Source organism: Belonocnema kinseyi, chromosome 5 (genome assembly GCF_010883055.1).
Source record: "Belonocnema kinseyi isolate 2016_QV_RU_SX_M_011 chromosome 5, B_treatae_v1, whole genome shotgun sequence".
NCBI lineage: Eukaryota > Metazoa > Arthropoda > Insecta > Hymenoptera > Cynipidae > Belonocnema > Belonocnema kinseyi.
The window spans coordinates 143,908,769-143,934,340 of NC_046661.1; the positions used below are offsets into that span (position 1 = coordinate 143,908,769).

Consider the following 25,572-nt stretch of genomic DNA (forward strand, 5'->3'; position numbering starts at 1 on the left):
AAATACTGATTTTCTATGGTAACAGATTAATTTTCAACCAGTTAGTTGAATTTTTTATCCTAAAAGATAAGCGTTCGACAAAATAGTAGAATTTTTAACCGTGAAAATAATTTATTTTAGAAAGAAAGAAATTCCATGAAATTGTTAAATTATGAAACCTAAAACGACGAATTTGAAACAAAACAGTTGAATTTTTAATCATAAAGTATGATTTTGCAACAGAGATGTTGAATTTAAAAAAATTATTCAATTTTATCTTTTAATTATTATTTTATTTTTTATTATTCAATATTCGAGAAAAATTGTATGTCACTTTACCAAATTTCTGACATTATTTACACTATTTTTTATCACTGAAGTTTTGGCTTGCAAGAATTCCAAAATAATTATATGAGAAAAGAGGGGGTTAATTATTTTCTTAAAATGTATAAAGCCTCTTATTCCAAACACAAATGTGAACGTTGGGCGTTAAAGAGGATTCGAAATATTCTTTATTCTGAATTTGATTTCAAAAAATTAAAAAATTAATTGGCCTGAAAGTGTGTCTTTTTTTGCGCAATTAGTTCCCCTCCCGCATGATAATTTGATCAGACGGCACTCCCATCCCGCGGATGCAAGGGCGACAGGCCCACTCTACACTGACTTCGAAGTCTGAGGACAGTCGCGAGTGAATAATCCTACCGAACAGAATATTAATTCGACCACGAACAATAACATACGCCTTTCAAAAAACATAAAAATTAATATAAACATAACAGTAGATTAATAAATAAGTAGTATAAATAAAATACTTTCGCCCAAATTAAGATTAATTTAATTTCCTCATATTGATTTTATTACTTACTCCTAATAATATCTAAATATTAGTGCCAAGTGAACTGATTAAAAAAACATGTGAATTATGAATTGGTTTGTACGATGTGTTCGTGGCAATTTGAAAAAGGACGATTGTCAGGCAACAAATTTGGAAAAACGCCATGGAAAAAAGAAAAAAGACAAAAATAATTTGGAGAGTGAAGAAAAACAAAAATTGGATTTGGAAGAAGAATCGATTAGTAAAAAAGGAAGTAGGAGTGAATCAAAACAGAATTTGGAGCCTGCTGATTTTAGGTCAATTCCAAAATTATTCTCAAAAAATCAGCACTCGGAAGAAAGTTCTAGGCATGTAGCTCAAACAATGTTTATTTTAAAAGAAAAGTAGAAACAAATACAAAATAGGAGTCATTATTAAAAAAATAAATAAAAACTTTTTATTGAAAGTTTAGTTTTCTTTTTTTTTGTAAAACGTGTATTTTTCACTAACAAAAGTTAAAAACTTGATTTAAAAATCTCCCTGAATATTACTATCTATATATTTAAAGACCAGAATTGGCGAATCTTGTAATACTTCCAATAGAACAATTTTTACAACTGGAATAAGACGAATTAAATTTGTATCATTTTAATTTATTTAGCCTTGAGAGTATTTCGTAAGTGCATTTTAAATAATTCCTTGACTTTTCCCTGACTTTCTCTAACCCTTGTAAGAGTTTTGTGGCTTGAAATAAAAATCATATATTTTTATGTAGAAAAAAATATATTGCTGGGAGCTCTTCTGAAACTCAGCCTCTACACAAAGAAGAAGAAGAAGAATACACACTGAAAAACTCGAGAAAATTCGAAATCGATTCTGAATCTGAAAGTCGTGAATATGCAAAATTGCAAGGAGGAAAAAATCGTTTTGGGTTTTCTGATATCCATACAGCGGCAGCACAAACAAGGGCCAATTTAGTCGGAACTTTAACGAAAAAGGAAGAGGCGAATTCCAATAAATCGACTGATCAAATATTTTTAGATTCTCCAAATACTGATGAAGTAATAGAAAGCAAAAATTATTCTCATGGCAGACCTTCGACGGTGCTGAGAGGAACCTTTGATCGAAATGGAAAAAGTGGTCTAAAAGTTCAAGACAATGAAAATGGTCCGATTAGAATTTTTGTAATATAACACCCACTCTTTATTTTTTAAGTCTATGAATTTCATTTTTATTTTTTATTAACATTTTTTTTCATAAGGTTTCTTTCACAGATTTTTCTAGGGGTAAAAATCCTTTGATTGAAATAAAAAAAAGTTTGGTGAAAGTTCAAGACAATGAAGATGGTGCGATAATAATTTGTGTTATCATAAAAAATAATTTTTTTTTTTTAAATTTAAGAAATTTAAATGAGATTAAAATCAAATTTAAAATTCTATTTAACGTCCAATGTTCAAGATAATGTGCAGAATTCCTGAAAATAAAACCAAGAATCCGATGACCAAATTTAGACAACCAGCATAAAATTTTCTGATTGCAATTTGGAAAAAGAGAAAAAAAATCTAAAAAGAAAAGAATAAAAATTCTTTTGTTGGACAAAATTAAAAATGAGAAGGCAACCAAACAAATCCCCTTCCTCCTCTTTTTATTTCATTCATTTTTTTTATTTTTATCATTATCATATCGAAATAAAAAAAAAACATGTCTCGGGTGTCAGGGAGGGAGCATCGTCGTTTCGTTGCTGTTCCTGCCTGCTCGATTTTTTTTTCTACTTTAATAAGGGTGCTATGTGAGTGCCTAAACCATGGTGATTATTTTTTACAACAGTTTTTTTATTGTGAATGGATAAAAATAAAAATAAAAAAGACGGAAGAAATACAAAGAGAAGGAAACGGATTTGGTTGGTTGTCCAAATTGGGTCATTGGATTCTTGTTTTTATTTTCAGTGATTCGGCATACTGTTTTTTAAAATTTTATCAATTCCATTTTATTTGATCAATTTTTTTTTAATAATATACTTTTTATAGGATTTTTTTTACCCGACAATAGAATATTTATACCATTCAAAGTTATTCAAATATTTTATACTCCCTGAAATTACTTTTCGTTTGTTCTGAAATTTACGGAGAATTTAAATCAGATCTTGATCTAATCACTCCGTAAATTTCGCGTTGGTCCAGGCCTTCTTTCTTAAAATAAAAAATGTGAAAAATTATCGAAAATCTTTTTTTTTTTTTTTTTAATTGTTTACGACGAAATTGAAGTTGATTATCGTTATTCTTGAGCTTTTAACTAAAATGCTGAAATATTCGTTCAATTCAATTTTCTTTGAAACACATGTTATTGATTACAAACTTCATATAAATTTTTTTTTTCTTATGTTTAAATAACGATTTTGAAAATTGTTAAAAAAATTGCTAATTTGAGGCTTGACATTTTATCATGTTAAGTGTTTCGTTATTCTAGAGCGTTAAATTTGAATTTGAAGTATTTGATTCATATAATTTTTTTACCAACCAATTTTATCAATATTGCTGATTAACTGATAATTAACGAGTTCTGTAATTTAAGTGACAATTAGAAATTTTTTCGATTTAATGAAACGCAGTGTTGATGGTTTTTTTACATTTCTGATTATAAACCAGAAGTCAAAATTACAAAATCCAATATGGCGGTTGAATTTTAGTTTTTTTTTTTTAATTTCATGAAACTAGGTATTTAAGAATTTTTTAAGCTTCTTATTATAAATCTGAAGTCAAAATTACAAAATCCAATACGGCGGATCCAATATGGCGGTTGAATTTTAGATTTTTTTTTCAAATTTCATGAAACTTCAGAAGTTTTTGAGGTTTCAGAAGTTGCTGTTTATGAATCTTAATCCAAAATTACAAAATTCAATAGAAAATTGAATTTTCTCGTTAACTTTCCTGTTAAAAATTCAACTCTTTTTGACAGTTTTTATTTTTTATGTTAAAGTTTACCTGTTTCAGCAGAAATTAAATTTTTTTATAAAATGCAACTGTTTGGTTAGAAATTAAGCTATTATACTAATTTCTTGAAAACTTAACTATTTCGTAAAAAGTTTACTTTTTGTTTAAAATTTATATTTTGGTGTTGAAAAATGAACTGAAATATTTTCTGGATAAGAGTTCCACTTATAAAAAAATTTGGTTTTTATTACTATTTCATCTGTTTTAGTATAAAATTGATATTTTTGGATAAAAATCCAACTATTTGGCAGAGAATTGAACCATTTTGTTAAAAACTCATCCTTTTTTCCTAAAAATTTGTCTTTTTGGATTGAAAATTCAATTTTTCTGGTGGAAAATTATTTCTGGTTAAAAAATTCATAGTTTGATCGTGAAAACTCGACTAAAATCTTTTTCAACCGAAAATTCAACTATTTTTTTGAAAAGTTATCTTTTTATTTTAAAACTTCATTTGTTATAGAAGAAATTTCATTTTTTGTATGAAAATGCAACTTTTTGGTTAAAAATCGTTCTTCTTTGCTTAATAATTCAACTCATTTGTTTAAAACAGTGGGTTGAATCGCTTTCTTAAGAAATCACTTTTTTTGTTAAAGATTTATATTTTAAGATTCATAGTTTTTAATTAAAAATTGGCGTTTTTTTTTGTAAAAAAATTATTTTTTAGTTTGAAATTTCTTTTTTTTTTGCCTAAAAATGCATCATTTTCCTGTAAAATTAATTTTTTCTTGGACAGCCTTATTTTTGCTTGAAAATTGAATTTTTATTAAGAAAACTTATCTTCTGGTTTGAAGGTGCAATAATTTAGATAGACTTTTATTTATTTTTTGTGAAAAAAATCTTTATTTGTTGGAAATTCGTCTTTTTGGTTTTAAAATTCTTCTCTTTTGTTGTATAAATTTTATTCTTTTTTTATCAAATATAAACTATGACACTTTTTCGTTCGTAATTTGTCTTTTTAGGTTAAATATTTAACTATTATGTTAAAAATTCAATTATTTTGTTTAAAATTCCAGTACTTTGTTAAAGAATTATCCCTTAAGGGAGAAAAAACTTTTTTTTTTGTTCGAAATAAATTAAAACATTTGAAAATTTTAAATTTGTATATGAAATACTGTAATTCCTGAATATGATTGAGCTTGAACATAATTTTTATTCAACCGCTGTTATAACATAAACAATAAAAATAACAATAAAAAATACTGTTAAAAATCATAAATTATTTTAAATTCTCCTAAATTCTGGCATATTCTCGCTTATATAACCTGAACTTAAATTCTAGGGAATTTAAGAACTCTTAAGTTTCTGATCGTGAATTTGACGTAAAAATTACAAAACACAATATGGCGGGTGCAATATGATGGTTGAAAATCATTTTTATTCATATTTCTTTAAACTTGGTATTTAAGTGTTTTAGAAGTTTGTGATTATGAATGTGAAGTACAAATTACAAAATCCAGTATGGCGGATGCAAAATGGCGGTTGGATTTTAGAATTTTGACCAATTTCATGAAACCTCGTATTTACGAGGTTTTGAAGTTTCTGATAATGAATTTGATGTAAGAATTATAAAACTCAGTATAGCGGATCCAATATGGCGGTTTAAAATAATTTAATAATTTTCTTTAAAGTTTGCATTAACCTATGTTTAAAAAAATTCTGATTATGAATCTGAAGTAAAAATTAAAAAATCCAGTGTGCTGGATCCAATATGGCGGTTGAATTTTACCATTTTTGTTCCAATTTCATGAAACTTCTTGTTTCGAGGTTTTTGAAGTTCCTGATTATGCATCTGAAGTCAAAATTTCAAAATTCAATATGGCATATCCAATATGGCACTTGAGAATTAGAGCCTGAAGTCAAAATTAAAAAATCCAATATGGCAGCTCCAAACTCAATATGGCGAGTGCAGTACGGCAGTTGAAAATTATTTAGGTTAAAATTTCTTTAAACTTGGTATTTAAGCGTTTTAGAAGTTTCTGATTATGAATCTGAATTAAAAATGATAAAATCCAGTATGGCGGATCCAATATGGCGGTTGAAGTTTGGAGTTTTGTCAAATTTCATGAAACTTCGTATTTGTGGGTTTTATTTTCACCTGGCTGGTACATCGCTCCCATTGTGTTTTCATTTTTGAAAAATTTCAAACAAATAAGTGTATTTTTGACTAATTTTTTTTTTTTAATATTTGTTTTAGGCCGAATTCACTCAGCGATAGTCTCAGGTGTCAATTGGGACTTGAGAAGTGTCACTGTAGAATGGTTCGAGAGGGGAGAAACAAAAGGAAAGGAGGTAAGAATAAATTTTTTTCGAAATGATTTCCAAATTTTATAGGGATTTTTTTAGATTTTTTTGGAATTGCAATGGATTTCACAAAAAATAGAGAGGATTTTTCAAATTTTAAGAATTTTCATAAGATTTTAAACAATTAAGGTGATTCGAAAAGACTACAAGGCATTAAAAAAGATTTCATCATTTTTAAAGGGTTTCAAAGAAGTTCGCAGGGTTTCAGAAATTTGCTAAGGATTTTAAAAAGGTAACTAGAATATCAATGATTTAGAAAGGATTTTAAGAGATTCCAAAGGATTTTTATATAACCTTAGGGAATAATTGAAATGAAATCTGAAGGGTATATTGTCAGAAAAATAATTATTGTTACTGAAAATGTAAATATTCTATTTTTTATTTGAAAATTCAACTATTTGTTTGCAAACTTGATTATTTTTATACTAAATATTGAAATTTTCTCATCTAAAATTTAACTACTTTGTTGAAAATTAATTTTTGCACTGAAAACGTAAGTAATCCAGTTGAATATTCCATCATTTTAGTTGAAAATTAGTTTCTGAATTGAAAATTTAACAACTAAATTCTTCCTTTTTGGTAGAAAATTCACTTTCTTGATATAAAATTTAAAAATTAAATAATTTTTCAGTTTGAAAATTCAACTATTTCAGTTACATATTCATAATTTTAGTTGAAAAAAATTATTTTTGGTTGAAAATTCAATACCTTGGTCTAAAATTTAACTATTTAAACAAAACTTAAACAAAAAGTTTTGGTTAAAAAAAAGAATTAAATATTTAAATTTGTAATTTTTCCGTTTATAAAAGATTCTATGCCAAAAATATTACAAGATTAAAATATTGTTCTTTTGGGGTGACCGAAAAACTTGATTTCAAAATTATCTGATGTTTCCCTGAACATTTTTCATATTTGCTGGTTTATGTATTTAAAGACCAGCTCGACAAAAAAGATTTCTTTTTAACAAAATAGTGCAAATTTTAACTGATTTTAGTTTGAAAATTCAATTATTCCAGTTACATATTCATAATTTTAACTGAAAAAATTTATTTTTGGTTGAAAATTCAATACTTTGGTCAAAAATTTAACTATTTTTGTTGGAAACAATTTTTTAAACTTAAATTTTAACTTTTCCATTTTTGATTTTAAAAAATTGATCTTTTATAGTAGAAAGTTGATTTAATTCGTTGCAAATTTTTTGTATGGTAAAAAATTAATCTTGCTCTTTAAAAATTCGTCTTTTTGATAAAAAGAGAAAAATTAAAATTTTAATGTGTAATTTTTTTCATTCCGTTTGTAAAACACTCTATGCCAAAAATATTACAAGATTAAAATATTGTTCTTTTGGGGTGGCCGGAAAACTTAATTTCAAAATTATCTGATCTTTTCCTGAACATTTTTCATATTTCCTGGCTTATGTATTTAAAGACCAGCTTTTTAATCTTTTCACATTTTCAGTCTATACTCTTTTATTAACGGAATAAAACAATAAAAATTTTAGATTAAAAAAAAATCATTTTTTAACGACTTTACTTATTAATTTTATTAATTTAATTATCCGAATTTTTAAAAAAATCTCGACAAAACAGATTGCTTTTTAACAAAATAGTGCAAATTTTAACTGATTTTAGTTTGAAAATTCAATACTTTGGTCAAAAATTTAACTATTCCATTTTTTATTTTTTTTAAATTGATCTTTTATAGTAGAAAGTTGATTTAATTCGTTGCAAATTTTTTGTATGGTAAAAAATTAATCTTGATCTTTAAAAATTCGTCTTTTTGATAAAAAGACCAAATTAAAAATTTTAATTTGTGTTTTTTTTATTCCGTTTGTAAAACACTCTGTGCCAAAAATATTACAAGATTAAAATATTCTTCTTTTGTGGTGCCCGAGAAACTTATTGTTTTTAAAATTATCTTATGTTTCCCTGAACATTTTTCATATTTCCTGGTTTATGTATTTAAAGACCAGCTTTTTAATCTTTTCACATTTTCAGCCTATACTCTTTTATAAACGAAATAAAACAACAAAAATTTCAGATTAAAAAAAATCTCGATAACAAAATAAATTTTCTTGATATATAATTTAAAAATTAAAAATTTGTTTAGGTTAAAATTGCAACGATTCCAGTTACATATTTATTATTTTAGTTGAAAAAGTTTACTTTTGGTTGAAAATTCAATACTTTTGTCAAGAATTTTATTTCAACTTAAATCTTAACTATTCCATATTTCATTTCAAAAAGTGGATCGTTTATAGTAGAAAATTGATATAATTCGTTGAAAATTCTTTTTTGTAATGATAAAAAATTATTCTTGATCATTAAAAATTCGTCTTTTTGATTAAAGTAATTTTTTATTTTCATTTGTAATTTTTTTATTCCGTTTATAAAAGACTCTATGCCAAAAATATTACAAGATTATTTGCTGGTTTATTTATTTAAAGACTAGCTTTTTTTTTGTAATTTTTAGCCTATACTCTTTTATAAACGGAATAAAACAATAAAAGTTTCAAATTTTTAGTTAATTTAATTGACCGAAATAAAAAAAAATCTCGGTAAAAAAGATTGCTTTTAAACAAAATAGTTCAATTTTTAACAAAACTATGTAATTTGGCAGTTTGACTGCATTTAATTAAAAAAATTTCAGTTGAAAAGTGTTATTAGCTTCTATTTTAAAAGTGTCAATTATTGACCATTTGAATACAAAAATGTTAAATGAAACAACTTTTAAACTTAAATTTTCGAAGTTTAAAATTCAAGAGTTTCACTTTGAGTGCTTTCATTTGCATTTCAGTTTTTATTACTTCGAGTGGAACAATTTTTAAATTTAGTGTTTGATTTTTAAAATTTAATTGACCTCGAAAAATGTTTGCAAACCGGAAAATACTCGGGAATTTTGTTCTGTGATTAAAACGGCCACACTGATTGGAAATCGTCCGCCGAATCGCCACCCTGAATTCAGGATCATAAACGGTATAACCTATTTTTTCTAATGGTCAGGAAAAATGAAGAATTGGTCAGGAAAAAATCAGGGAATTTTGACAATGAAAAGTTTTTCGATCACCCTGAATGGACACGAAGCCTATACTTTGGCTGGTTTTGCCGCAACCGGAAATTACAAAATATCAAGCGGAAGGAAAGAGGGATCTTTGGAAACGGGCCTAGGTCACGGTTATTAGGTTATTTTAAATTTCGAGCTTCCACCCAATGCCACCCGAAGTGGCCACCTGCAATTTATTTATTGGGAACACAGTGTGGTGGTGATCTATTTCTGCGGCAACGATCTTCAACGTTCTGTGGCATGGATGCTGATTGCTGCTGGTCGATCAGTTTCAACAATAATTGAAATCTCTTGAGTCGATTCCTCCACAATCTCCCAAAATTGTATCTCATTCAAATGTTTTGCCAAAGTAATTCAAAGAAAATCAGTAACGTATCAAGATGAGTGTCGCCAGTTAAAAGAAAAACGACGACTGCTTCAATGAAATCTAAATACCAGTTTTAAATAGACGCTGATCGCTGCCTGACTCTCTCAAAATGTCAGAGCAGTGAGTTTTAGCAAAAACTCTCAACATCTCGATGATTTAGTTCCGATAGATTGTTGCTGGCTCATTGTTATTTAATCTTTTTTTTTTTTTTTTTTGAATCATGCATCGTCGGCGTCATCAGAGTCTCATTCCTCGACGAAAGGTATTCGTGTCTAAATAATTTCAAATATTTATCAACTTTTTTTATTAAAAATTTTCTTTTGTATATATTCTGTGCATTTTTCATTAATATAATGAGATAACATGCAGTGATGGTGTGGTACTTTTTAAAAGGATAAAATAAGATTAAATCCATTAGAAGAAAATAATTTGAGGCCTACAATGAATTTTCTATAATATTTTTTCACAAGAAAGTTACGAGTTTTGTGGTTGTTACTTATTTACAAGAGTCACGTTGCTACCACTAACTTCGCAAAAAAAAATTAACTAGATAAAAGAAACTAGTTATTTCTGATCAGTGGTAAAGTTATTATAGAAAAAAATTATTTTTCGATAACTGAGTGTACGCATATGGAAAAGGTAAAATTTTACAATAGTTATAATATAATTATGTGCTGAGTTTTTTTTTTAAATATGTTTTAGGTGGAGATCGATGCTATCCTGGCACTGAATCCGGAATTGAATCCAAAACCAATGGGTCCACCTCCTCCTGTGAACGATCACATGCTAGCAAACTCCAGAGCAAGGGTGAGCATTTTAAAACAATATTTTAAGTTTACTATCTTTCAGAGTTTTTTCTTTAAATTATAAAAACCGATTCGATTTTAAGGCACCATGAAAACAAAAAGAAAAATTCTTGAAGACGAATGAACGGAATTGATGGTTTATAGTGCACACATTTTTATTGCCCCCCCCCCCCCCCCCCACCTTGATTACAAGAAGAAAAACATTTTTTCAGCTATATCGATAACAAAGGCTTTACAAACCAAAATTATATAAAAACAGGAGAAATGAAAAGTTTTTTCACGAAAATAGAAAAATAAATTCTATATAATAAAATTAATTTCAGTACTGTATGAAATTTAATTCAAACGCTTTAAATTTCTTAAATTTCCATTAAAAATATTTTAAATCAAAAATCGAAGAATGCAATTTTCAATTTAAAACATTTGTTTTCAACCAAGGAGAATAATTTTTTTTACAAAATAGTACAATCCTCAACCAACATCGATTAATAATTTAACTTTATTGTTAAAAATACGTTTTTTGTCGAAAATTCATTTACTCCATTTTTACTTAAAAATGTAACTACGTGGTTGAAGATTATTATTTTTGGATGAATATTTAACTTTTTTTGTTTAATTTTTTGTTTGTTTGTTAAAACTTAATATTTATTACTGAAAAATTAACTATTTCATTTTTGGTGAAAATTTATTTTTCTTACAATTTTTGTATTAACCATTTTTTTATACGACTCGTTTTTGTTTTGTTTTATGCGGCGAAAGTGAACAAGTCCAAAATTCTAATTTAAAGCCAAACGAGGACAGATATGTAAAAAAAAGTTTAAGAGAAGTATTGTAAATTTTTAAAAAACCTATATATTTTCCCGTTATGATTTTTTGATAAACCTTGATATTTTGGTTTTATTTATCGAAATCTCTGCGAAAGACTAGGAAAGTCTTATAAAAATTTTGAAACAATTTTTTGCTTGTAATTTTAGTTTTATTTAAGTGGATGAAGTTTTAATAAAATAGTTCAATTTTCAAGTAAAAATATGAATTTTTCAATTCAATTTTTCAATAAAAAAGAAAGAAGAATATTCCAAAAAATAGTAAATTCGTCAACAAACAGCGATTCATAATTTTAACTATTTTGTTAATAATACCTTTTCTGTTAAAGATTTAACTATTCAATTTTTAGGTGAAAAATCAACTACTTGGTTGAAGATTATTGACTTCAGCTGAGAATTTAATTATTTTGTTGAAAATTCGTTTTTTTTTTCTTTTTGTTTAATACTTAATTTTTATGATTGAAAATTTAACGATTTTATTTTTGGTGCAAATTTGTCTTTCTTCGTTTAAAATTAATGTATTTTGTTAAAATTTCTTTTTTGTTGTGTAGGAAATTCAGATTCTTGCTTGAAAAATCATTGTCTTCGTTGAAATTTCAATAATTTCTTTGGAAATTCATGTATTTTGTTAAAAATAATGTGTTTTGGAAAAGAATTAATGGCTTGGCTGGAAAATTCATTTTTTGAATTGAAAATTTAATTTTTGAATCCAAATTGATATTTTTTAGTTTCAAGTGTAACTCTGATTGAAAATTCATCTTTTTCGATATTGAATTTTTACGAGATATAAAATATATATCGCAACTATATCAGTTATCTCTTTTGTTGCATTTAATTAATACGTATTTAATTTAACTCAAATTTTATAACTGAAAGTTTAACGATTTTATTTTTGGTGAAAATTTGTCTTTCTTCGTTTGAAAATTAATGTATTTTGTTAAAATTGATTTTTTTTTTGTGTAGAAAATTAAGAGTCTTGATCGAAAATTAATTGATTTCTTTGAAATTTCAATTATTTCTTTGAACATTCATGTATTTTCTAAACATGCATGTCTATTGGTAGAAAGATTAATCGTTTCGCTAGAAAATTCATTTTTTTAATTGAAAATTTTATTTTTGATACCCAATTGAAATTTTTTAGTTTGAAGTGTAACTCTGTTCCAAACTTCATATTTTTTATAGAGAATTTTTGCTAGATATCAAATATATATCGCAATTTAAGTTGAAAATTTATCTCTTCTGTTGTAAATATACTTATTTCTTTGAAAATTTGTCTTTTCATGTTAAAAATTCTACTATTTTCGTAGAAAATTCAACTATTTAGTTTGAAAATTATCTTTTTTGTTAAAAATTCATAGTTACGGGTTGAAAATTAAATTGTTATGTTGAAATGTTAATTTTTGTATGCATTCAACTATTTTTAAGTTAAAAGTCAAACATTTTTTGCTTGAAAATGCAACTATTTGGCCTAAAGTTGAACTATTTTGTTCAGAATTAATTTATTTAAGATTCATGATATTAGTTCAAAGTTCATCTCTTTGGTTGAGTATGTATCTTTTTTGATGAAAATTCTACTAGTTTGTAATAAATTCGCTTTTTTGTAGGTGTATTCAACTATGTTTTTTTTTAAATGGAAATATTTTTTAATTTAAAATAGATTATTTAAGGTGAAAATTGATCTTTTGGGTTTTGCTTTTTTTTTTCGAAATTCTATTTTTGTTGAAAAATCAACTATTTCGTTATATTTTCTTCTTTTTGGGTCAAGTCAACGGTTTCAGTTTTAAAATTAAAAGCTTTTCTGTTTGAAATATAAAGTGCAACTGCTTTGAAAATTCATTTTTTTATTCATAATTTATCATTCCTTTTGGGACGAAGGTAAGCGTCTCGGATGAAAATGGTCCTTTTTGGTTAAAAATTCAACTATTAGGTTTCAAGTTCATATACACCAGAACAAAAGTTCTTAAATTCTCAAGACATTTTTTAATGTATTCATTTATTAAAAAAAAAGTTTTGCTGACTTTAAAAGATAACTCTTTAACAAAATACTGGATTTTTCAACAAAATAATTAAATTTTTAATATAATAGTTAAATATTCAACCTAAGAAGACAAATTACCAACGAAAAAGTGTAATTGTTTATATTTTAATAAAAAAAGAATGAGATTTATACAACAAAAGAAAAGAATTTTAAAACCAAAAAGACAAATTTCCAAGAAGTAAAGATTTTTTACTCAAAAAATAAAGAATAGTTTATTTAAATTATGTAACCTTCAAACCAGAAGACGAATTTTCTTTATAAAAATTCAATTTTCAAACAAAAAATATGACTGTTCAACCAAAAATTAATTTTACACGAAACTGATGCATTTTTACGAAAAAAAAGGAAATTTCAAACTAAAAAATAGTTTTTTTTTACAAAAAAAAACGTAAATGTTTAACTAAAAAATATCAATCCTAAAAAATGGAAAAGTTACATTTTCTGTTAAAAAGTGAATTCTAAACAAAAAAAGCAGTATTTTCCACTAAACAGTTAAATTTTCAATCATACATAAGCCTTCAGTAAAGAAAAATGTCATAATGTAGTTTAACTTTGACCCAAGTAGTCGAATTTTCAATTAAAAAAGATTCATTTTCAACAAGATAATTAAACTCTTGACCAACGAGATAACTTTTCGATTTCAAATATAAATTAATCCAAAAAGACTCATTTTTAACCAAAAAGGATGACTTTTTAACAAAACTGTTGAATTCTCTGTCAAATAGTTGCATCTTTATAAAAAAAGATAATACTCATCTTAAAGCAAAAGAATTTTTTATAACAAAAAACTTAAGTTTTCATCCAAAAAAGATTCCAATTAACTCAATCACATCAAAAATTGAATTTTTTTTAACCAAAAAATAAGTTTCTACGAAAAAAATTGAATTTTCAATCCAAAAAGACAAATTTTTTCAACCAAAAAGGACGAATTTTTATCAAAAATATGAAATTTATCTTAAAGCAGAAGAACTTTTTATTACAAAAAAAAGTTGAGTTTTCATCGAAAAAAGATTCCAGATAACTCAGTAACATCAAAAATTGAATTTTCAATCCAAAAATACGAATTTTTTCAACCAAAAAGGATGAATTTTTAACAAATTAGTTAAATTCTCTACCAAGTAGTTGCATTTTGATGGAAAAAAGATCAATTTTGTACTAAAACAGATGAATTCGTAATAAAAAAACAAAATTTTTTTTACAAGTGTTACTTTCATCCAGAAAATATTTCAGTTCATTTTTCAACACCAAAATATAAGTAAATTTTCCACGAAATAGTCAAGTTTTCAGAATTAAAATCGATTCTGAGATATTCATAAATTCTCAGAGAATTTATTTCTCGGTTATATTCTCATTCTCGCTGCCGTTTTCAAAGTAATATAACCGGCTTAGAACTCTAACCAGAACCCACGTAGGCCCACGCAGTTTCTCAGCGCGCAAGGCGAGAGACGGTTGCTACGCGCCTCGGAAGGGCCGCAGTGCGCGAGTACTCAGTCGAGTATAATGCGCCATATTATGCCATTCCCATTGAAAACTGCTTAAGCGGTCATGTGGGGTAAATTCGGATATTTTTAAATTACTTAAGATTCAAAATTACTTAAGATGGTCTTAACCAGAATTCTGGTTAAAACCAGCTCAAGTAATTCAAACTATCAATTTAGGAATGTCCGAAATAATCTCGTTTGACGGTACTGACTAATCTAGTTTATTGACTTCCAGGTAGATTGTAGATATAGATAAAAAATAAAAATTTGTTTACAAGTTACCTTAGTTACGCTTATAACCTCTTTCATGGCACCTGAAAGGAGGAATAATGTGTGTCCTCCGCGGCTCTAGAAACATGTTCCAGTACTTACTCCTCTTTGAGGTACAAGTAGGAAATTTTATTTTTATATGGCATTAAATATTATAATTGAGTCCTTTTTATCAGATTATAAGTCCTCGCCTTCTTCTCTCTTTACATTAGCACTCATTTTTCGAAAAGATAGTTCAACAATTGATTATTCATTTCAAAATTCATCCTAGCCTAACTTCGATTTTAAAATAATTTACATTTACGAAATTTAAATTAGACCAAAATCCAAATTAAAAATCCCATTTAACGTCCAATAATCAAATTGATGCAAAATCCTGTTAAACAAAACAAGAATCCAACGACAAAATTTGGACCACAGTGAATAAATGAAAACCAAAAAAACCCTACTGTAATCTGAAAAAATAATAATAAAAATAAATAAATAAAAAAAAAGGTATCAAAGAGAGAGCACCTGTTCGTGGATTCTGTTAATTTCGACCACTTAAAATTTTCTTGCCTTGATAAGGGTACTTTACGAGTACCGAAACGTTGGTAATGCAAATTTATTTATTTCTGTTTTTATTTTATTGTAATTTGATGGTCATAAAAATAAAAAATACGAAAGAAAGAAAAAGAGAAGGAAGGGGATGTGGTTGGCTGCCTTCTCATTTTTCTTTCCTGTTTTTTATTTTTTTCCGAAAATTTTATTTTTTTTTTCAGATTACAATAGGGTTTTTTTGGTTTTCATTTATTCGTTGTGGTCCAAATCTGGTCGTTGGATTCTTGTTTTGTTTAACAGGATTTTGCATCAAAATAATTTTAATTCTTTTTTCTCATAGACTCTGGGTGTGATTCAAGTTAGGTATGCAATGAGAAAATTGATAAATTCGAAATTTCAATTTCAAATAGTGCTGACTTCGTTCAGGAATCACAGTTCGTCCCCTATTTACCTGATCACACTGTTGATACTAGTAGAAACATTTTTCAATCGATAACATTGTTTAACTACTATTTCGAAAAAATGATACTAAAGACACTACATTTAAATATAAAAAAAAACATTTCAAAGCAAGAAAGGTTTTACAACCAATAAAGAAAAAAAAGATATAAAAAGTTTTGAATTCTGAAGCCTTCCATAAAACAGTTGAATGTTCAAAAAAATAATTAAATTTAAATCCAAAAAGATGAATTTTCAAATGAGAAGATTAATGTTCTACCCAAAAATATGAATTCTCAACACCACAGAAAAATAATTTTTAACAAAATACGTAAATTTGTAACGAATTGAATTTGCAATAAAAAATATTACATTCCTACCACAAAAAAGGAGAATTTTCAATAAATCACATAAATTTTAAATCAAGTTGAATTATACAACAAGAAGATTAATTTTCTACCAAAAAATTGAGTAATTGAATTTTTATTGAGGGGAACTAATTTTCAATAAAAAGTAGACTTTTCTATAAATAGTACATTTATAGTACTTTCTATAAATAGTACATTTTGTACCAAATATTTGGATATTTACAAAAAAACGAATTATTTACGAAAAATGTAACAATTTATGTTTCAACAAAAAAAAATGTCAGCACTTGATTTTTAACTAAAAAATTTTATATTTTTGTTGGAATCTAAATTTTTTTAAACTAAATTAGTTGAATTTTTCAATAAAAAAGATAAATTTTAACAAAAAATTGAGTAATTCGATTTTTGTTGAGGAGAGTTCATTGTCGATGAAAAAAAATAATTTTCTACAAAAAAGTAATTTTTAGCAAAATAGTTCAATTTTTAGCTAAAAAAGTACTCTAAAAAAAAAAAGAAACAAAAATTTTCAACTAAAATTAGGAAGCTTCAACTAAAAAAAAAGAACTTTTAAAAAAATATTTTAACTTTCAACCAAAGAGATTAATTTTCAATAAAAAGACGAATTTTCTCTAAAACAGTTTAATTTTCTACAAAATATTTGCAAATATATCAAATTGTTGAATTTTCAATCAAAAGACGAATTATCAATGAAAAATATATCAGTTTATATTTCAACAAAAAACAAATTTTTAACAAACGGAAAAATTATTTTCTACCAGAACAGAGCAATTTTTAACTAAATAGTTGAATTTTTAAATAAAAAAAGATCAATTTATGTCCTAAAATTGAGTCATTAAATTTGTATTGAGAATTTTTTTTGATAAACGAATTTTCTACAAAATCGTAATTCATAACCAAATCGTTAAATTGAATACAAAATTATTACATTTTCTAGACAAAATACGAATTTTCCATATAGCAATTAAATTTTCAATCCAGGAATATGAATTGTCCACACAAAAATTAATTTACATCTAATCAGTTTAATTTTCAAGAAAATAGTTAAAATTTTAGTTAAATTTCTTATTAAATAAACAAAAGCAAAAAAAATTCAACTAAAATTAGGAATCTTCAACCCAAAAAAATGAACTTTTAAGAAAATAATTTACTTTTAACTAGTTTAGTTTTCATCCTAAAAAGATGAATTTCCATCCAAAATTCGGAACAGATTCTATTTGAACAAAAAGGATTTAGTAAAAAAAATCTGTTGGATTTGACTAACAAAGACGAATTTTAAACAAAACACGTCAACTTTTAACGAAATAGTTGAAATTTCAACCGAAAAGATTATTTTTCTACCAAAAAAGACGAATTTTAAACAAATTCTTTTTTTGTTAGTTTATATATTTTCATTTATAATTTCTTTAACTATTTTGTTGAAAATTATTTATTTTTTTAAACTAAAAATATAACTATTATTTCAGTCGATTATTCCATAATATTAGGTAAAAATCCATCTTATTGGTAAAAAGTTCAATTATTCTAGTTGAAGATTCATCATTTTAGTTGAAAATTCATCTTTCTGGTTGAAAATTTATCACTTTGTTTGAAAATTCAACTTTTTTTTTGAAAGTTTTTTTTTGTGGAAAGTAATTTTTTTAACTGAAAATTTATCTTACTCCAATTAAATATTCCAGAATATTAGTTGAAAATTCTTCGGATTGGTTAAACACTAATTTTTTAACTTAAAATTTTATCATTTAAATTTCGCTTGACAATTTATCTTTTTAGTAAAAATTATCTTTTTGTTGTTAAAAATTTATCACTTATGTTATTTTTTCGGAAATGCTTCAAGTTTCAAAATATTTTTAATCTATTGAAAACCTCTTAAATTCCGAAAAATATTTTTAGCTGACTTTCAAAACTCTTTTAAAACTTCTAAAGATTTGGTTTGAAATAATTTTAAAAATGTGCATTTTTTAATTTTCACAGTTTAAAATTATTTTTCAATATCTTCAAATCTTTTAAATATTTCTGGAATTTACTCGATTTTTTATTTTTCAATCTTACCAAATTGAAACATTTAGCTTCAGAATCTTCTTTTCCAAATTTTAGAAAATAATTTTTTCAATTTTCTCTTAGAATTCATTAAGAAAAAAATCATTTGAAATTTTCTCATGAATCATAAGAATTTTTTTTTCACTCTTTTGAGGACCATTTAATTTTTCTTATCTATTTAAAAATGTAAAAAAGTTTAGAAATTATAGTGTGGTAGCCAAATGTGAAGAACAGAATTATTTCGCAATATTAAACAATCATTTACAATTTTAATATTCTCTTCTATGAATAATGTTTAAAAACATTTTAAAATAAATGTTATGATTTACCAAAAAGAAATTAACAATTTTAATTTACTTTCATTATGGGCTCTGTTGGTGTGATTCCAATTAGATATAAAATCAGGAAATTGATAGAAATTCAAAAATTTTACTTTCAAATATGTCGTAATTGAAAGATTATTTTTCTACATTTCCTTATGGGAAAAGTCATATCTTTCTGTAAAAATTACGTATTATTTGTACTATATGGACATGACAGAATCTCCTCGAATTACACCCTCTTTTTAGTAGACGCCAATGCAAGGCTTCAGTGGTGATCACTGACACACACACACACACCAACATAAAACTTGAAAACGTCTAATTTTGAAAATTATATACATTAACCTGGAAAATAAAGCATAACTTATTAAGTAAATTATATAGGAAACTTCTTGTCTTGCGTAACTATATAGAAACAGATGGTTTGCGTTCTAGTTATTGAAATTAGAGTAACAATTCGTTTTAGTTGAGGAAAATTATTAGAAGAGTGGTTGTGCTGGTTACTTAACTTTCGCGAATTAACATTTAAGTATGGACGTGATTTTATTTTTGCACTATCATGGACCTGTGGTCTCAAATACCACTCTAGATATGGTTTTATAATTAAATTAAGTAGTTTTTTCATAGTTCGATTTCAACAGTTTTTAAAAATAATTAGTTGAATTGTTATATTTTTCAATTATGATATCATTGAGTTCACAATGGAATAAATAAAATTGTATTCCAAGACATTTCTGCGGATTTAACACTTTCAAGGGGTATCAAGAAATAAAAAAATTTTTGAAGGATTTTAATGATCTTAAATTATTTTAAAAGATTGTAAACAGTTTCAGTATATTTAATACGTTTTACACGTATCAAGAACATTCTACAGATTAACTGTTTCTTGTCCATTCAGTAAAAAATCGAAGCACAAATGAAAATATAACCTTGAAAGTGTTTACGCGAAATGCTTAATTGGGATAATAAACAACCTTGAAGTTATTCACGCAAATTATTGTCTCACAATTGCGCAATATCATTTTGTGATCTCATCATTATATCTTTATCATGTCAATTATCATTATCTCAATTAAGCGTTTTGCGTAAACACTTTCAAGGTTATATTTGGATTTGTCCTTTTTTCGCATAACTGTGTGACGCAGTAGAAAATAAACGGACAAATCAAAACATAACCTTGAAAGTGTTTACGTGAAATGCTTCATTGAGATTGTAAATAATCTTAAAGTTTTTTACGCAAATTCGTCTTGCACAATTGCGCAAGATCATTTTATGATCTCATTATTATTACATCATTATCTTTATTGTATCAGTTATCATTTTTTTAATTAACAATTACGCGTAAAAACTATTAAGGGTATATTTGGATGTACCCCTATTTTTCTTATAAATGTATAACGCAGTAGAAAATGAAAGGACAAATCAAAACATAGCCTTGAAAGTGTTTACGCGAAATGCTTAATTGAGACAATTAAGAACATTGAAGTTATTTACGGAAATTCTTTCCTTACAATTGCGCAATATCATTTAATGATCTCATTATCATTGTATTTTTATCATATCATTTATCATTATCTCAATTAATCATTTCGCGTAAACACTTTTCAGGTTATATTTGGATTTGTCCTTTTTTTCTCATAATTATATATTGCAGTAGAAAATGCAAAGACAACTAAAATATAACTTTGAAAACGCTTGCGCCTAATGCCTAATAAGATCATAAATAACCTTGAAGTTGTTTACGCCGATTCGTCTCTCACAGTAGCAAAATATAATTTCTCGGCGTAATTAACCCCTCGCCCAACTTCCCTAAAAAAATCATAACAAAACTGTGATACGTTTTACATATAATTATTAACAATTGCCTTTTCCTCCTATGGACGCTGCTTCTAATTATGGACATCACCAATCGCGAATGGATCTATCATGGAAATACGACGAATTGAACACATCCAACATTATGAACGCCATGCTTTCATTCCCACTGATTTAACTTTCCTTCCATTTTGTTTAAATAACAAATAACGAATAATAAAAAAAAAAAACAGGATTCATCCGATGAGGAAGACGAAGGTCTCGATGATTTGGAAAACCAAGAGGAAAGTACTCTCGGACATCATGGTGGAAACACGGCTAGAAACGGCCTGACTTCTGCAACACTTCCTGTACGAGTCACGTCTCGTCTTTCGGTAAAACGTGTAACCCATAAAAATACCTTTTCCTATTCATCCGTTGAATTCTTTGAACAGTTTAAAAAATATTATTGTCACGACTTTAGAGAATGAGAAAAATGTGGCTTTGTTTTAAAATTCGGCCATGCAAAAAAATTAATTTTTAAAATGCTTTTGAATATTTAAAAATTGATATCTCGCATATCTACGCTGCAAATAGTAGAAATATTTAGTAATAAATACTCTCTGGTTTAGTGTATTATTTTCAATTATTTCGAATTCACTTTTAAATACTTTTAAATTCTTGAAAATTTTCTGAATTCCTCGAAATTCGCTGATTCGCATTATTTGGAAGTCCTTGAAAATCAATGAATTCGTTGAAATCTGAACTCGTGGAAATGCTTGAATTCAAAGGTATTGATAATAGTGCGAAAAGAAAGAAGATTTAAAGGAATTTAAGAAATTTAAGGGATTTAGCTTTGAATTCACTTTTATTACTTTGAATTCTATGTATTCCTTTTTTTAATTGTTTGGTATGCTGTCAAACATTAAATTTTCTGAATTCCTTGAATTGTATTGAAGTCCTTGGAGTTTCCTAAATTCGGGGAATTTCTCAAATTCAAAGGACTTCAAAAGAATTTAGAAGATTCAAGGAAATTCAGAAAATACAGGCAATTTAAGGAATTTTGAGAATTCATGGTATTCAGAAAATTAAAGGAATTTAGAGAAATAATAATTTAAAAGAAACTTAGGAAATTTAGAAACTCTGGTTTAGTACATTGTTCTGAATTAATTGGAATTGCTTTTAATTGTATCTATTCTTTCTTATTCTTTTAAATTCCCTGAAATTTTCTGAATTCCTCTAAATTTACTAATTTCCTTGCTTTATATTGAAGTCCGTAGAAATCCCCGAATTCGTGGAATTTCCACAATTATCTGCAATCCTTGAAATTCCTTAAATTCAGAGGAATTAAAAATAAGGCAAAGAATTTGGAAGATTTGAAGGAACTCAGCGTATTTAGCTAATTTAAAGAATTCAGAGAATTCAGGAAATTGAAGGAATTTATGGAATTAAGGGAATTTTTAGTATTAAAGAAACTTAGGGAATTTAAATACTGCCTGATTTAGTATATTATTTTGAGATCATTTGAATCGCTTTGAATTCACATGAATAACTTTGAATTCCATTTTTTTTTTTAATTTTAACTCTTTTAGATTATTTTAAATTCCTTAAAGTTTTCCGAATTCATCCGAGTCCTTTGAATTCCCCAAATTCATGGAATTCCTTGAACTCAAAGGACTTCAAAAATTTGCAAAGATTTTAGAAGATTTGAAGAAATTTAGTAAATTTGAGGAATTCTGGTTTATAAAAATTAGTATATTATTTAGAATTATTTTGAATTTCCTGAATTCCTGGGAATACGCCAATTTCCTTAAATTCCATCAGTTCTTCTAAATTTCCTCAATTCCTTCGGATTACTGTGTATTCTTTGTCTTTATTTGAAGTCCCTGGAATTCTGGGATTTATCAAATTCTCGAATTTCAAGGAATTTAGAAATTTTTGAGGAAGTTGAAAGAATTCAAAATAATACATAGAATTCAAAGGAATTTAAGTGTGCTTAAAATATTTCAAAATAATATACTGAACCAGGGAGTATTAATTACTGAAGCTAACTTGGAAATCCATATTAAAAGTACTAAATAATAATTTTGTTCAGATTATTTAACGGATCCACTCTTCCACTGCCTATCCTAAATTTTCTGCTGTCTTTTCACCAAAAATCAATCATCTTCATCTGTCGCACCTTTTTTGTAATTCTTGGATATCATTTATGTAAAGATGTCTTATTATATTATTTATTTTTACAACAATTTACACCAAGCCTGTTTAAATAATTAATTTAGAAATATTTTTAGGCAATATTTATGTTTTTAGGTGATGAGCACAAAATGTTTTTTTTTTTTTTTATTTTCATATCCTTGAGATCTTTTCACACACAGCTTACTCTATTTATGCAAGACACTGGAACAAGGTTCTTATTTTTTTATTCACAGAAACAATGCCTTTCTCTCAACGATATTTTTATTATATACAAAAACATGAGATGGGGGAGACTCTTTGTTATTTTGTTATTATTTTTTTATTTTCAGCACAGGCCATATATTAATTTACTTTTCTATCTTTTCGCTGATGTGCACAACATAAATGTATATAATTGTATGTTCTATCTAAACTTGAATCAGTGAGATATTACCGATGTTAGGCTATTGTTGACCCCCCCCCCCTTCCCCTAGTAAATAAAGTTGCACAAATTCCCATAAAAACATAGGAAAGAGGGTTATTTTTTTACGAAAAAATGGTAATGATAAATCAATTTTCAACAAAATTGTAGAATTTTACAACCAAAAAAACGAATCGTCTATGAAGCGATTGAATTTTCAACCCGAAAATATGATTTTTTAACAAAAAAGTTTTCTAAGAAAAAGTTAAATATCATAAAAATAGTTTTAATTTTTAAAAAAAGCTCATTTTTAAACGAATTGGTTATTTTTCTACCAAATTTTTTAATCGTCAACTAAACCAGATTAATTAATTAGACCCAAATAGTTGCATTTTTAGTCAAAAGGTATGAATTTTCACCTACAAAAAATTACTTTCCATCAAAAAAAGACGAATTTTGAATTAAATTCGTGAATCATCAACTAGAAAAGATCAATTATCACTAAAAAATAATATCAATTTTTAATTAAAAATATAAATTTTAACCATAAAGTTAAACCCAAGGATTATTTTTTAACCCGGAAGGTTAATTTTCTAAAAATGGAATAAATAGTTAAATTTGTAGCAAGGAGGTTAATCTTCTAAAAAATATGATTTTCTGACAAACTAGATCGATTTTCAACCAAGTAGTGGAATTTTCAACTCAAACAGATTGATTTTTAACCAAATAGTTAACTTTTTTTTACCAAAAAACACCAATTTTCAAAAAATGATTAATTTTTTTAACAAAAAATTAATTGTCTAAGAAGTAGTTCAATTTTCATAAAAGTAGTTTAATTTTTAACCAAATAGTTCAATCCAAACCGAAAATATGATTTTTTAACTTAAAGTTAATTTTCAACCGAATGTATTAATTTTCTACCAAATTTTTGAATCGTCAAACAAACCATATTAATTTATATCCAATAGTTGCATTTTTAATCAAATCAATCAATCAAACGAAATATATGAATATTCGTCCAGAAAAGATCAATTTTCAATAAAAAATATAAATTTTTAACAGAAAATGTAAGTTATATTGTTAGTTAAAACAAGTATTATTAAGCAACAAAAACAACTAGTTTTCAACAAAATGGTTAGGTTTTGAACAAAAGAAATGAATTTCTTACTAAAATGATGAATCATAGAAAAATGAATTTTCGACAAAAGAGTTTATCCCAAAAGGTTATTTTTTAACCCGGAATATTAATTTTCTAGAAATGAAATAGTTCAATTTTCATCCATGGAAATGAATCTTAAAAAAATATGAATTCTTAACAAATTAGTTGAATTTTCCACTTAAAAGGATTAATTTTTAACCAAATAATAAATTTAAACCAAAATATGAATTTTTAATGAAAACGTTAATTTTTAACCGAAAAGTTTAACTTTATACCAAATTGTTGAATCGTCAACTTAACAAAAATGTTTTTTTTTCTTAAACCAGAATAATTAATTAGACCCAAGTAGTTCCATTTTTAGTAAAAATAAATGCATTTTCAACTTTAAAACATTAATTTTCGACCAAAAAAGACGAATTTTTAACGAAATACATGAAGATTCGACCAAAAAAAAATCAATTTGTAACGAAAAATGAAATAGTAACATTGTTATTTAAAAAAATGGTTCCTCGAGCCAAAAAAAAATGAATTTTCAGCTTAAAAATATTTTACCAAATAGTTGATTTTCAACCAAAACTATGAATTTTCTTGCAAAAAGATTAATTTGGTACAAAAAAATACCAATTTAAAAACATGAAATTTTAATTAAGTTACCTACAAATCGGTTGACCTTTCAACCCAAAAATATTATTTTTTAACAAAAAAGTTAATTATCCAAGAAAAAGTTAAATTTTCATAAAAATAATTTAAATTTAAACTTATAATGAGAATTTTTGAACAATTTTCAGACAAATTCTTTAATTTTCTGCTAAATTGTTTAATCTTCAACCAAACCATGTTAATTTAGACCCAAATAGTTGCATTTTTAACCAAAAAGAATAAATTTTCATCTAAAAAATTAATTTTCGGCTAAATAAGAGGAATTTGCAATGAAATACGTGAAGTTTCAACAAGAAAAGATCAATTTCGCCTGAAAAATGTCAATTTTGAACAAAAAGTGATATATTTAATTTTTAATAAAAGAGTTTATACCAAAAATATGCATTTTAAACAATTTGGTTCAACCTCGAACCAAATGGTTCGATTTTCAACTAACCCAAAGGATGTCTTTTTAACCCACAAGATTAATTTTCTAAAAAGGAAATAATTAATTTTTTAATCACGAGATGAATATGCATTAAAAAAAATGAATTTGTAATAAAATAAATATGACTTTTTAACAAAATAATTGAATTTTTGGCAATATAATAAAAATTTTAACCAAAAAAAAGATGAATTTCGAACCAGAAATATAATTGTAGACTTTTCAATCAAAAGTAGTTGAGTTGTCTTGTTGGGTTGTGTTAATTTATTTAGTGTG

The 25,572-nt window shown here is 25.8% G+C and overlaps 1 protein-coding gene across 1 annotated transcript in view; it reads left to right on the forward strand.

Moving 5' to 3' along the window:
- Nucleotides 1-662: 662 nt before the first annotated feature.
- LOC117173935 (kinesin-like protein KIF2A) overlaps nt 663-25,572 on the forward strand; it is a 63,071-nt gene continuing 38,161 nt past the window's right edge. The window contains exons 1-5 of the mRNA XM_033362583.1: nt 663-1,161; nt 1,569-1,960; nt 5,978-6,072; nt 10,217-10,321; nt 20,709-20,849. Of these exons, the coding sequence (XP_033218474.1) occupies nt 902-1,161; nt 1,569-1,960; nt 5,978-6,072; nt 10,217-10,321; nt 20,709-20,849 (993 nt within the window). The 5' untranslated portion in view covers nt 663-901. The remainder of the gene's footprint in view (nt 1,162-1,568; nt 1,961-5,977; nt 6,073-10,216; nt 10,322-20,708; nt 20,850-25,572) is intronic.